The sequence below is a fragment of the Camelus bactrianus genome, chromosome 12, assembly GCF_048773025.1.
Source record: "Camelus bactrianus isolate YW-2024 breed Bactrian camel chromosome 12, ASM4877302v1, whole genome shotgun sequence".
Lineage (NCBI taxonomy): Eukaryota > Metazoa > Chordata > Mammalia > Artiodactyla > Camelidae > Camelus > Camelus bactrianus.
In genome coordinates this window covers 40961491-40977109 of record NC_133550.1, presented here as the reverse complement: position 1 = coordinate 40977109, position 15619 = coordinate 40961491, and the positions used below count along the sequence as shown (strand labels likewise).

Here is a 15619-nt window from a genome sequence, read left to right as displayed (position 1 = left end):
ACTAGACATCAGTCACCTTTCTAGTAGTGCTCTCCTTTCATCTTGATTATTCTGAACTGTTGCCTCCAATACTGCAATTTCACCCCGTAAGTCATCTGTCTGTCTCTCAAGCTCGCCGACTCGCCGTTGGTTGGACTGCCACTCCTTCTTTACGGTGCCCAAGTTTTCATTTAATGCTGTAATCTGCATGGTAAATTTAGCTTCGTTTTCTTCATGCTTCTTCATTCCTACTTCTTTTTCTTTTATTTCGGAATGCTGAGAAAAGGAAAAAACAGTGGGTAAAAAACCCATTACAAAAGTAGTACAAAATAAACCTTAGTTGTTGAATTTTAAATATTGGCAACATAAATAATCCTACTGCTTTAGGAAAGAAGGCACTAATGAAATGGATTCCACAAACATCTGTGTGATCTGAACTGGCTTAAAGGCAATGATGCTGAAATGATGGTCAGCAAGCCTCTTATAAAATCAGTTTGAGATTTTTCCCTTTTTTTTCCCACTAGAACAAGGGAAAAACACTTTAAGTTGGGGATAGCAAGGTGCCCTGGAGACAAAGCCGGCATTTTCTTATGTCTCAAATTCCACATGCATCCTTTTGCCTGTATCACCCTGCCAAAAAGCAATACTTCAAATCACCGTGTGAACTTGAAATTGCAATTCCTTAACGAAAACATTGAGCAGTCAAGTTATCTGGGGATATTTGGACTTAATTCAGTAGTGGAAAGCCAGATGCTTCCCATTTGGCAGGAACAAGTTAGGGAAGGAAAAGTAGACTTTGGTCATCATAATTCCAAACTGAAGTTTCCGTTCCCCCTTATCAGCATTCACTTTGACCAAACAAAGGATGTTTTTGAACATGATCAGCATTCATGCTACTACACAGGTATGAGTTTGTTTGTTTCTCTGGCAGTAGAAGTGTTTTTACTTTTTAAATAATGTTTTGTTGGATTTTCACTTATTACAGAATAAAATATTTCCAATCACATGTCAGCTATTTAAATAAATCAGATCTCCTATCAACCAAAAATTAAAATGTTTGGTGAGCATCTGACTCATAACTTTTAAGAAAAATCCTCTCTTACTGGAATAATTTACAAAATCAATTACAAAACACACTTCTCGCCATTAATTACTGACCAGTTTAGCTTCCTTCTCCATAAATTCCTTCTTCAGCTCATCTTCTTCCTTTCTCATCTGCTCTTTTAGCATTTGCTGGTTTTTCCTCTCCTGTTCAAGGGTTGCCTTCAAAGAATCAACTTTCCCTTGAAGCTCTAATTTCTGCTGAATCAAAAGCTGTTTGGCATCCTTGAGGTTTGTTACCTCCTATTTAATAAGTAGGGGCGAAATAAATCATCCTTTAGAGTAAGTATTTCAAACTGTAGCTGAAACTTATGCAACTTACTGCAATATAAACAATATGAGTTTGAGTCTCTTATGAGATTCTTGAGGTTCAGTATTTCAAACAGTTTAAAAGGTGCAAGATTATTTACTTCCTGCTCAACAATCATTCAAATTCAAGTGATGCTTTGCATGCATATGTTGATTAAATTATGTGGAAAATTTCTACCCTCTATTTTCCCTTTCTTCATTTAGCAAGCATTTATCGGTCACCATCTAGGGAGATACCTAAAGATAAATTACATACATTCCCTGCTTTAAGGAAGTCTGGAAGCACATAATGGCATAAAGAGATAATCATAAAACAGAATGGCAAGTATGATAAACATTAGTATTATGAGAGCACTCAAGAGAGAATCTAACCTTTCTCTAAGAAAATGAATAATATTTTACAAAGTAAATTATAAACAATTAGTTTCTTCAGCTGGCTCCTGAGCCATGCTAATGACAGGAAAAATGTTCTAAACAAGAGATTACTAAAAGACTTTAGAAAGAAGAAGAATTTTAAAAATGGACTCCCTTAACATCTTAATTCTAAATTCTTACATATTTCAAAGTTTATCTACAAGCACAATTTTCTTAATCAGTAGCTCTCTTATCATCTCAAAATCTAAACTTTTAGGATTACTTTGTTTTATTCAATAATCTAAAAACAAAAGTAACAGTTTCAATGTGTGTATGGATATTATGCAATACAAGAGCACTGTGAGAGCAAGAGTATTTGTCAAAAACAACAAAACAATGTGCCTGGTACATAGTAGGTTCTCAATCAATAAATATGTATATATTTATATAATTTTTTTAAACACTAATACAATACAGAAGGAAGAATAATGGTTATCTTTACATACCTTTATGCTTTCTTGCTTGTGCAATTTGAGTTCTTCACTCAGTTTAACAATTTCTTTTTCTTGTCTACACTTAATTTCCTCTAACTCTGCCAATTTAGATTTTTCATTTACTAGTTCTTTTTCTTTCAGTGACTGTATAAAAATGATTTTAAAATAATTTTAAAGTAAACACTTAACTGAAAATGAATGTAATAAAAATGATGGTTCCTACTTATGACTGTCTTTGCCCCTTTCCACCTAAGTTAACTTGAACAAATTACTTACCTTCTCTTGCCTCTATGTCCTTTTTTATACAAAATGAACAATAATAGTATAATAGTAAGACTGAGCTTAAATAGTTACAGTTAATGTAAAAGTATATAGTATTCTTATTTTGACCTGGCACTAAAGTTTAGCCAAAGCTACCATCTTACGCTTATTAATAATATCATCATTATTACCATCACTATCTTATATAAGGCATCTGGGGGAAGTGTTATACATTATCTGGTTTAACTCTCTATACCAAGTAGCTCTTTTTAATCCTTAATTTACAAGTAAAGGAAATTAAATAATCTATTAGAAGCAGAACCAAAACTAAAACAAGATTTCCCTGATCTAAAGCCCTTGCAATTAAAGGCCTATAAAGTATAGTTCTGTCAAAATTTTCAAAACTTGACTTAAACAAAGCATAAACTTAATAGCTTCACCAGCCCCATCCCCAAATTTTTAAAGATAATTTCAGGAATTTCATAAGATATACCAAGAATTTCAGGAATTGTACAGTTAAGAATAATATCCTATCCTATCAGCTGATGGAAATAAATGATTTCAATTATGAAATTCAAAAATAAAATATTTCCTAGAAACTGAATTTCTCTTTCACATGGAATTTTAACTGATCTTTAAAGGTACTGGTCATATAATACAATGCTTTCAATTTTATAACTTAGCATCATTTATATAAAATATACCCCTACTTCCTCTTAAAAAAAGCTGGCTCTTAACTTTAAGAATTTTTAACAAGCTTAAGAATTATTCCATTCATACATCCAGATGATAACATGCTAGTAAGAAATAGTTGAGAGAATATAATACTTATTTTTGAATAACCAAGGGTCCGAGATGTAAAAAAAACAGATTTGTTCGTACAACTAAAAAGAGTAGTAAGAAAATGGGTAGAAATGACAAAGAACCTATAAAGAAGTACTTCCTAGCATTAGAATTCCAGTTACCAAAAGGTCCGAGAGAGCTGTTGAAAATAAAGGTGACACCCATATTGGGTAGGAGGTTTGACTAGATGACCTCTATGGTCATCATAACTCTAAGATTCTAGATTTAGTCAGAATATAAAATACCTTTTCTTTCTGAATATCTTGTAGTGCTTTACACTGCTCCTTCAGTTGCTGTTCTTTCTTTGCTGAATCTTGCTCCAAAGTAGCCTTGGCAGTCTTTAGTTCTTCAATCAATTTATTTTGGTTTCCAATTTGATTTCTGTTTGAAATCAAGTCCTCCTGTGCTAGAGAAAGCTTCTCTTCTACAGACTTATAAAAACAATTTCCCCCAATTATTATGTGTCTTTGTTTTAGAAAATTTCTGCAGAAACAAAGCAGTTAACACAGGCATAGTGGAAAGTAATATACTTTAAAAAGACAGTATGTTATGCCCTTTGGTAAGATGACACAAAAAGAATGCTAGATAATTAACTCTCTTGCCTATGGAAAACATTTATAGTATAAAATACTTAATAAAACCGAAGCAATTCTAAAAGTTCTAAAATAATCTATAGGTATTAATACGAAGAATATCAAATAAGTAGCAACTGTATCAAACACATTCAGAATGTATACATGGTTAGAGAGAAGATATGGGTAGGCATGAAAAAAGAGTAATTTGAAAAGATAATTAAATGCTGTATTATATGTACATTTACTTTTTATGGGCTCTGATGTCCCTTGACATGCTTTCTAAAAAATAAAAGGGATTTTTTGTCTTAGAGGAAATAAACCAACAACTGTGTTACAAATCTGCCAACCTGATCAAGTGAAAAAAGAGCAAAGTCAACTAGACTTCTGAGGCTCTATTTCTGACAAAGCCATCACCAGATCCTTTTAACTTCTCATCTGTGTGGCAGAAGTATGGTAAGTATGCCACTTACCATAGTCCAAAGTTACTGACTGTTCTAAGGCCCAGATATTTTGAGAAGCTGAAGCTGGAGGAAAAAGCGAGCTTTTTGACCTATGAGGTTTTGATTTGGGGGTATATTTGGTACCAGGTGGGTAATGAGAAATGGCAGGAACCTTGCTCCTCTCAGCTAAGAATCAATATAGGAGGGAAATATAAGATGCTCTCCACCATCTAGAAGTTGTTTATCTTTCTTATTCTGAAGACTTGTTTTTTTGAAAAGGAGGCGTAAGATATAATTCACAAAAGATCCCTGCTGGTTAGACTTGGCTATAACAGGCATTCAATAAAAAAAAAAAATGAAAAATAAGTGAATGAAAACCTTATGTAAAGTACTTATTAAGCTTCCTGAAAGAGAAAGTTTATTCCTTACAAATAATCCACTTCAGAAATCTTTCTGATATAAATTAAATTTCCATTTTCAGTGGCTTCCAATAGAACAATAAGGACCATAAAGCTTCTTTTTGGGGAAGGACCTAAATCATCTAGTCCTTTACTAATCAAGCAGCTAACCATTCATTGAGCACACTTCTGAGATAGACAGGAGGCTAAAAGATGGTCCCTGACAAACAGAACCAGCATGTAAAACAGAAGCTATACAGGGTAACAGAGCACTTGCTATGCACCAGATGCACAGAAAAACGAGTGAGAGAGTTCGCTGTGAAATGTTTACAGAAGGCTCTGTGGGCATACAGGAACTGACCTAAGTATCAAAAAGGGTGAGTGATTTCAGAGAAAAAAAGTAAAATTTGACAAAGCCTAGTCCATACAGTCTGCAGCAAGAGTAATTAAGTGATAGAGGTCCCGATCTAATGCTAAAGAATAAAGGCTTGCTGGAGCCCAGAAGCAACAGTACCCCCAGTCTCTGACCACAAGAATTCCAAGATGCCCATGGTTTAATTAACAGCCTATAAAACTTCAAACTGACAAAAACTTAGTGACTAAATCTTTTAAGTCAAGCTTAAAACCTACACTAGTGTCTTCTGAATATGCCCAGACATACTGCTCTACTTTGCCTCTGAATATTGATCTAAGTCATTCAGCAGTAAGCTGCCATGCATTTCAGATATTCCTTTTGTCTTTCTTGTTGCAGACTGTGTTATTTTCATCTGCTTAGCATCTTTTCCCTTAGCGAATTCCCTCTCGCATTCAATGGTTTTATTGGGGCTATCTTTAACCCAATTACTCCCAAATGAGCAAATCCCTGAGTAGATAGCTACCAACCCTGTCCCAGTCACATTACAGCAGTGTAGCCAAAAAAGAATTTCTGCAGTGCTCTGTAGTAGCTATTGTTGGTTTTGGTCTCTTCAACAATTTTTCCCTTCCTTCTTTCAAAATAAAACTTAACATTTTAGTTAGTACTTTTCTTGATGTCTGATGAAACGACATAAGGAATAGTATTAGACTAAGAAGATTTATATTTAATTCTAAACTTATTGTAGAATTTTCACTTCACTTAGGGTACAAAACTTAGTTAAATTCCACCTCTACCTTTCCTGGACAACAAAGACTAGCACACAGCATAGCCAAATTGAAATACCCAGTCAACAAAAGTATTTCATACATAATCCAGCAGATGGGGCTAAAGGCATAGATCAAGCCAGTCAGTCTTCCATTCTACTGGTATCTTGGTGTATGTACATCGTCAGCCCACAGATGGCAGCCTTGACTTAGGTAGGTATGTGTTATGTCACAAGGTTCTGAACCTCTCCCTTTCTCTCTTATACCTAAGATCATATAACATCACTGAAGCAAAAGACAAATAATGGCTGATAACTTATCCCTTAATCTGGCCTATAAATATTATTTGTACTTCCCTAGTAAACTTCTTAAATAGTTCAATTACTTCTCATTTTGGAAGAATTAACATAGAATTTGTCAATCCTTTCAGAGGTTCCCAGTTATTTTAGGATAAAGTCCAAACTTCCACAAAACTTTCCCTGACTTCCAATAGTGTTGTAAAGAAAAAACAGTAATAATAATTTAAAGCTACTTAGAGAGTATAAAAAGTAAGACACTTTCTAAATGTCAGGTGGTAGGCAGGGTATAGCTCAGTGGTAGAGTGCTTAGCATGCACGAGGTCCTGGGTTCAGTCCCCAGTGCCTCCATTAAAAAATAAAGTAGGCCCATCCATGTTGCTGCAAATGGCTTTATTCTTTTTATGGCTGAGTGTAGTATTCCATTATATAAATAAACCACAACTTCTTTATCCAGTCATCTGCCAATGGACATTTAGGTTGCTTCCATGTCTTGACTATTGTATATTGTGCTGCTGTGAACATTGGGGTGAATATATCTTTTCGAATTAAAAGTTCCCTCCAGATATATGCCCAGGAGTGGGATTGCTGGATCATGTGGTAAGTCTGTTTTTAGTTTTTTTGAGGAATCTCCATACTGTTTTCCATAATGGCTGCAAATGACATGATAAAGAAGTTATGGTGTACTTATACAATGGAATACTACTCAGCCATAAAAAATAAAATAATGCCATTTGCAGCAACATGGATGTCCCTGGAGATCATCATTGTAAGTGAAGTAAGCCAAAAAGAGGGGAAAAAAAATACCATATGATATAACTCATATGTGGAATCCAAAAAAGGGGAAAAAGAGGACACTGATGAACTCATTAAACAATCTTATGGTTACTGGGGCAAAGGAGATGGAAAGGGATAAATTTGGCAGTTTGAGATTTGCAAATGTTAGCCACTATATATAAAAATAGATTAAAACTTTTTTTTCTGTATAGCATAGGGAACTACATTCAATGTCTTATAATAACCTTTAATGAAAAAGAATATGAAAACAAATATAAGTATGTATATGCATGACTGGGACATTGTGCTGTACACCAGAAATTAACACATTGTAACTGACTATACTTGAATAAAAAAAAGAGAGACTGGACCAAAAAAACTCGCACTTCAACTAAAAATAGATAAATATATACATACATGAAATAATAAATAAGTGTAATTACCTCCCTCCAAAAATAAAAAATAAATAAATTTTAAATAAATATCATGTAGTATTTCTTTCTTAAAACAGCTCTTGCTAATTTTGAGCTTTATATATATATATATATATATATATATATATATATATATATATATATATATAAGGTGCTACTGCTGGCTCTTTGAAAATTCTTTTACCCAATCTCCTCTTCCTTTGTCGGATCATTACTCACCACTGATTCCTTTACTTCCCTTGCAGCCAATATATTATTCATCCCTTTTGTTTCATCTTCTCTCTCCCATTAATCTCTTCTGTTACATCCTCTTTAACCCCCGTTCTAATCAACTTACAGCTAGATTACTGGAGTTTATGGAGGAAGGAAGAGAGATGGCTTCTTAACTAATCTCCCCACAAGTTTACCCCAGGTCCAAACCAAGCTGTGTGTAAATCACTTCCAGGTTAAGTTGCCCAAAGTGAATTTTCATCACTTACTCCTCTGCTTAGATTCTTCATTTTTCCCCCAAATATAAAGTCCTGTCATCCTTACTAGACATCTAAGATACATCACCAACACTTCACACTAAGTATCTTAGCTAAGATACTTCACAATTCCAACCATTTTAACTTTAACTTCCTAACACAAACCAGCATACTAGCAAGACCATTACGCTGACTGTCCTGGTTTTGCTCATTCCCACTGCAGCACGTTTACTCACATGTGTCCCTGACTAAGCTGATCTCTCTCAAAACTCTGTGTATTCAAATTCTTATATCCTTCAAGACCTGGTCAAGTCCTTCCTCCTTCAAAGCCTTCCCCTTAACAGCCAATGAAGAAAATACAGACATAATTTATATACAGTGTGTATATATAAATATATATATCTATTGTATTTTTTTCTGTGATTTTCAACAGAACTTTTTTAATAATGTACTTTAAATGAAGCAAAGAAAAAAATCCAAACATAGGGAATAATCAAAAAGCATCATATTTCACTTTGACCAAAAAAAAAAAAAAAAAATAGCTAAAACTTCTATGAGAGAATACAAATGTTCATTTCCTTTAGAGAACTGATACCTTACGCTACATAAAAAGTTTACCCTTATTCATATCCTTCATTTTAGTAAACATGATACTTTATCTAATCAAATAGTACTGCCAAGGACAAAGTATCCATATATGTTTAGATAATTAACGTTAAGTTTATTTTGAGCCATAAACTCCTAATTTTAACCATTATATCCAGTAGTCTTGCAAAGCTGACAAATATATAAAACTAAAGTCAATAGTGCCTGACAAGCAACAGTAAAATTGCTTGCATTTTCACAAGTGGTTTACATTTAAAACTCCTTAGGTTTTGTAACAACAGTGCTTTTTCTTTTATTTTAAATCTTTTTTTTCGTGTAAGGAAATTTTATTTAATGGCGGTACTGGGAACTGAACCTCAGACCTCATGCACCTAAGCATGCGTTCTACCATTGAGCTATTTCCCTCCCCAGCAGCAGTCCTTTTAAAAGTTACTTTTTTACATAAAGGCAGTAAAGTCCTTAGGATAACCTAACGTAGCAATTAACATACTTCCAAATTATTTCACTATGAAAAATGTTATCTTTAAATGCCTATATTTACATATATATGTTGTTATAAATTAAAACAATTCAATTTTTAAAAGCATATTACTCCAAAACTAGTAAGTCAGTAGAAAACAAATATGATAGTCCACAAAAACTACCATTCCTATGCCCATTTGGATTCAAATCAACCATTTAATGAATGTCTATAAGCAACTTCCTGAGTTTTTATGATATAATATAGTTCACTATACCTTAAGATCTTGCCTTGTGGCAAGAAGTTCAGATTCCTTCCCATAGAAATCAGACTGAAGCTGTTTTAGATTTTCCTGACTTTTTTCATAGGTGCTTTGTAACACTGATAATTTCTCTTTCTCTGCTGCAAGTTCCTGTGCAGCTTGTGTTGACTGCTGCTGTAGTTTATTCTCAAATTCTGTCTGAAACATACAATAGTTATTTAAAACAGTATGCATACAAAGAACCAGTTCCAAATATAGAATGAAATCCATACAAAGATTCCTGAGAACAACGCAGTTATCCCCTAAAATTCTACTTTAATAAAGAGAAACTTATCTCATAGTTACAAAATTAAAGAATTGTAAAATACAAAAAGTCCCAATTTAAAAAACAAAAATGCAATTAAATAAAGAAAAAAAGGATTTCACTGGGAAGTCCCAAGTATCAGGTCTCAGGAGACTAAGAGTAAAAACCACATTCTGATGAAATACCGTGCTATATGCTTTAGAAGATGAGAACTTAAGGTTGAACTATGGGAAATTTCTACATGAAAGAATTAAAAAGCCATTACTGAGTTGAAGTATGTCATTTCTACTCCTTAAAAGTCAAGAATAACAGGAAATTTCTACAGATCATCTTTATTACCATGCTTATTTTAACGCAGAAAAAAAAAAAATCTTGCAAGGTCCAATTCCTCTAAACTCTCAATTTGTCTTCAGTCTTTTAAGAAGATTCAGGAGATGTACACATATTATGACATAATTAAAATATAGGTATGCATAGTATAAAAATAAACACTTGCTTTTAACATAAATACACTACATCAATGAAAATGCTGTTGAGGTCACCAGCGACCCCCTTGTTCCAAAATCCAACATTTATATCCTTGTCCATATTATATGGTAACATCCCTTGTCACCTCCAATCAGATTCTTCATGATGATGAATTCCTGGACATCATTTTTCCTGTTAAAGGCTATATACTGCATTTAAACATTTTATTTTATAGAATACTACTTCTTTTCTTTAACATTTTTCCCCCACAAATCAAGTTTTCTTTCTCTTTATTCACCTTTGTGGCTTTCAACTAAGACCTCTAGAAAGTCTCAACAATGATCATAATTGCCCTTTGGGCTCATATTTGGGCCTTCATTTTATTTACTCTAAATGACAGACTCATTCATTCATCTTTTAAAAATCATTGATAGCTTATTTGTTAGAAAAACTTCTCTGACTCTGAAGAATTCAGATCTATTGGTGGGGATGTTAAATTTTTTTTTTAATGCCACAACTTGTTAATTGTTTTAATAGAAGTAAACCCCAAGTTCCAAAGGAGAATACAGACAAGAGAGTCAGTCATTTATAACTTATCCTTCACATACTGATCAATCTTTGCTCTAAAACAGGTCTGATCACATTTCTCCCTTCTTAAAAATCTTTAGTCTTCCAATATTAAAAATTTAAAGTGGAAACAACTGCACAGCATCTACTGTGCTCTGACTTCATCTAATTCTGTAGCTTTATCTCCCCTCACTTCTCCACTTTCCAAGTATGCCAATAGCTAATGTTCTATAATGACATTTTAATTTCACAAACTTTGCTAATATTGTTTCCTCTCCTTGAAATATCTAATTTTTTCCTTTTTTTTTTTTAACCTTTCAAAATTATAATCATCTTCAAAGACCCAGTTCAAATGCTAGCTCCTCTGGAAAGCCGAATTTTTCATTAAGTTCTAATTTCTCTGGGGGGAGGAATAAATTAGGAGTTTGGGAATAACACAAGGACACTACTATATATAAAATACATAAACAACAAGAACCTACTGTACAGCACAGGGAACTATATTCAGTTTCTCAGAGTAAGCTATACTGGAAAAGAATCTAAAAATATGTGTGTGTGTATTTATATGTTTATCTATATCTGAACTGCTTTGCTGTACACCAGAAATTAACATTGTAAATCAACTACAATAGAAAATAAATTTTTTCAGAAAGTTTAAAAAGTACTAATTTTTCTCATTCTCCTTTTTATTAAAGTTTTATTTTTCTTTACATACTTGCTCCTTCATTAAACTATAAGCTACCTGAGAGGAGAGGCCATATCCTATTTGTTCTGTATTCCCCTATTAGATTTCAGATCAAGTTGGTACAGGAACTGATGACATAGCTTTGCTGAATCCTTCATCAGTGCCTCCCGAACAATCACATAAAAAATGTATGTCAGTATATGTGTGTTTATATATACATTGTGTGTACACATATACATCTATAACCATTTAAGCATTAGTCTTGTTTTTTATTATGTTACTGTGGGCCAGTGAAGTTTCCACAGACCATCACTGTGTGGTCTACCATGCACATTGACACTCTTAGATCATAGTTTGCTGTACTTCCATATACTATCCAACAACTATTTTGCTTCCACATGGCACTGGGCACAGCACTAGGTACTTTAAATACATTATTACATCTTTATAGTTATAAATAATAAAGATATTATTATATCTTTACAACTCTAAGACCCCATTCTATTTAGCTCAGAAGATTAACTTCCCTGTGACCATAAACCTAATGTGTGTCAAGTAAAATTTAAATTCAGCTCCGTGTGGCTCTAAAATTCATCTTCCTTCCGTGATACTACACTGTTCTTCAATAAAAACCAAACTATTCTTGCCTTTCAATGATTCTCTAGTTACTCCAAATTTCAAGTCTAATTTATAGAGAGTGGCTTACTATCCAACACTCCTCCAAAATGCTGTCCTCCCCAAGGTTCCTTTTTCTAGCATCCATATATTAACATAAATGAACTACTGCTATGGATGTTTGTGACCTCCCAAAATTCATATATCAAAGCCTAGATCCTCAATGTGATGGTATTTGGAGGTGGGGCCTTTGGGAGGTCATATGGTCATGAGGGTGGAGCCCTCATGAGTGGGATTAGTGCCCTTATATAAGAAGCAACACATGAGATGATCTCTATTAGTCATCTGAGGATACAGCAACAAGGCAGCTGTCTACAAGCCAGGATGCAGGTTCTCACTAGACACTAGATATGCCAGGCACCTGTATCTTAAACTTACCAGTCTCCAGAATGGTGAAAGATAAATGTTTATTGTTTTAAGCCACCTAATCTATGATATTTTTGTTATAGCACTCCAAATTAAGACAACTACCAATAAGAAAATTTTCTCTAAATCTCATAATCTTTAAGGTGTCATCAAGTAAAGTCATGTAAAGTATAGTCAATATACATCAATCATAAATCTGAAAAAAAATCTTATTGTAACTAGTAATTTAATTAAAAATGTGCTAAATAGCTTTTTTAATTAACTAAGTTATGGTGCTATAAAAATGAAGATCTAGGGAATATTTGAATATGAGGCTAATAGATTTTGAAAAAAACTGACCAAGTATAAAATCATATAACAAAGTATATATTACATTCTACTTGATAGAATACATTCTAATTATCTATATGATAATTACATTCTGATTTAAGATTATACAATAACACACACACACAAAGATAGACAAATTTGTCTACTCTTGTTTGTGTTACTAGAAAATTACTCCTTTGTAAAGTGGCCACAAAATAGTTACAAAAACAGTGATCAACACACAATACATATTTGTGGGGTTAATTTTTTTTTCCTCTAGTAATATGATAAGCCAACTCTTAATGACATATTTGTTTCTACATACTAGAGATTTTACATCTCTCTTCTCCATGGACTATTTAATGTGCACATACCAATGGTGGAGAAAATTCATTTGGTTCAAATAGTAAGTTCAATCCATTTTTATCAACTCTTGGTCTGGACAAATATTAAAACATTTAAGATGAAGAACAGATGGTTAATAAATTAGCATAGGGTTGGAAATGGAACTCATTATGATGTAACATAAAATAAACAAGCTATTCCAACTATATGAAACCTACACTACTGAATATTTAAATATATCCCACTTTGTGATTTTTGTTTCTCATTTTCCCATAAAGATAAATTTAATTTTAAATTCTTTTAAAATTTTCTAATACACTAGAAATGTATAAATTATTCTCAACATAGGTAAATGTTATTTTACAAAAAGGTGGTTTTATGTCTACCAGACAAATGAGTAGTGCTAGAATTTTAAATAAGAATTATCTCACAACATGGTTATAGTGAATGGAAATCCAGACTTAGATATTTAATCATATAATTAGATGCATTTATACATTAAACTTAGAAAAATTTTGAGCATATGTAAATTTTTCTTTGTTGCAACTCATCTGTGTTACCATATTATTATTTTAACTGCAAAGTTTTTTCTCCCACAAAAAGTAAATAAATGTCATATCACTACCTTCTGTGAAACAGCAACTTTAATTTCTCCTTGGAGTGCTTCAATTTGCTTTTTCTTCTGCTCAGTCAATTGCTTTAGCTCATTTATGTTACCCTGAAGTTGCTGTTCTTCTTTTTCCTTTTGTTTTAAAGTATTCTGGGCCTTTGTGACTTGTCCCTGCATTGAATTGAGCTCTAACTTCAACTGATGAGAAGTCTAAAAGAAAAAAAAAATCTGTTCAGCATTTACTTACCCATTCAACACACACTTATTGAGTACCTGCTTCATCCAAGCACCACTTGAAGTAGAAACTACTGAGTCTGTTGACCACATGTAATTAATTAGTAGTAAACCAAAAAGAAAAACCCTTGTCCTCATGGAGTTTTCATTAACTGACACTATTCACTATTAGATGACATAGTGGATTATCTTCAATATTTGTTCAATCCTACCTTCCTTTTTAACTTACACATTTGGATAGAGCTTATAAATGAACTAGGCTAGTATTCCTTGGTATCACAGAAAACAGGAATATCAACATCAGTCTTTAGACTGCTGAAATGTCTACTGTCTTTCAAGAATATTCTCAAAATTCTAACTGACCGTGTTAGCCACAGTCAGTCAGAAAGGACAGCTTCATATTAACTGATAAAACTAAAATGATTTTTCGGAAATATGTTTCATATCTGTCTGATGACAGTAAACTATACCACACAATAGTTTCCTCATTTTGAGATCGGAGGAATATTTTGCTATTATCTTGTTTATAAAAAGTACTAGGATATATTTCTGTTCAAAGTTATTATATATGTCACACTGAAGTTCCTCTGTGGCCAAAGTCATGTTTTCATGTTTTATGCATACTTCATTAAGAACCTAATTTGAGCATTTGACTATATTCAAAGCTACTTATGAAAAAGTTTCAGTGCTATATATGGATGTTTCAGCTTAACTCCAATGCAAAGGGAAAGTTTTTTGTTTTTTGGTTTTTGTTTGCAAAACAGGAGTCAGGTAGTGTTAACAATAATAATAATTATGTTAGGATAACCAGCGATTAATAGCTAATACTTGACCACTTACTTTGTTACAGCTGGTCTTCTAAGCACTTTGAAATATTTTAGCCCATTTATTTCTCAGTAATCCTGTGATTAGCCCCATCTTACTGCTGAGGAAAATGGCACTCAGAGAGCTCAAGTAATCTTCCTCGACAAGGCAACACAGCATGGCTAATAAATGGCACAGCCAGGATATAAATCTGGATAATCTGGATTCAGAGCTTGGGCACTAAGTATAATTTTGCCACTTACGGCCAGCATCTAAAGTACAGGTGTCTTCTTTCAGCCAACAACCAGAATACAATCACACTAAACACTTGTCAGGACTAGGTTTTGCTGCTTGATGAAATCAGATCTCTAGAAAGCTATATGCCTGGACTCTAGCTGCTAGAGGTATGCCTTCAGAGAAGAACAATACATAATATGTCCATTTATTTACTCATTTGCTTGTTTGTTTGTGATAGAGAACAGTAGAAGCATTAACCATGGAAAACTTTCTTGTTATACAGCCATCAAATATACCATTAATATAAAAGTCCATGAAATAAAGAGCCCTTAAAATGTCATTTCTAGAGAGTCTATCAAGATTTTTTTTCCAACCATAATAATGTTCTTCAATCTAGATTATCTAATTGTAACTCTATAGTTAATTGACTCAATTTCCCACTTTTATTAATTACAATCCTTCATTTTTTTTACCTTTTATTATAAACTGGCTTAACTCTTTTTAGTAGAACACAAATGACAATTTTAAACTATGTATGTGATCCATTACAATTCAGAGAAATAAATGTTCTTTTGACTTATCAGTGTGAAAATATTGAAAGTACAATATATATTATGCTTTATATATTTTATTTTACAGAAAAAGAAAATCTTACCTCCTTCTCTTTTTCAAGTAATTTTTTCAGTTCATTCTGTTCCTTATGTGTGCTTTCCGTCTGTACTTGAAGTTGATGCTTTAATTCTTTGCAAGTTTTCTCCTAAAAAAAATGGAGATTACATTTTGCAGAAAATATCTGTAGTAAACTTAAGAATTTTGGTTTATAAGCTTAGTAAAATCCAC

The 15619-nt window shown here is 32.9% G+C and overlaps 1 protein-coding gene across 9 annotated transcripts in view; it reads right to left on the bottom strand.

The window, feature by feature from the left end:
- EEA1 (early endosome antigen 1) overlaps window positions 1-15619 on the bottom strand; it is a 454815-nt gene that overhangs the window by 5184 nt on the left and 434012 nt on the right. For all 9 annotated transcript variants that reach the window (XM_074375294.1, XM_074375296.1, XM_074375300.1 and 6 more), the window contains 7 exons: window positions 15435-15536; window positions 13520-13714; window positions 9191-9373; window positions 3587-3772; window positions 2250-2381; window positions 1138-1323; window positions 17-255 (listed from right to left, as the gene is read on the bottom strand). In XM_074375294.1, coding sequence (XP_074231395.1) covers window positions 17-255; window positions 1138-1323; window positions 2250-2381; window positions 3587-3772; window positions 9191-9373; window positions 13520-13714; window positions 15435-15536 — 1223 coding nt within the window. The remainder of the gene's footprint in view (window positions 1-16; window positions 256-1137; window positions 1324-2249; window positions 2382-3586; window positions 3773-9190; window positions 9374-13519; window positions 13715-15434; window positions 15537-15619) is intronic.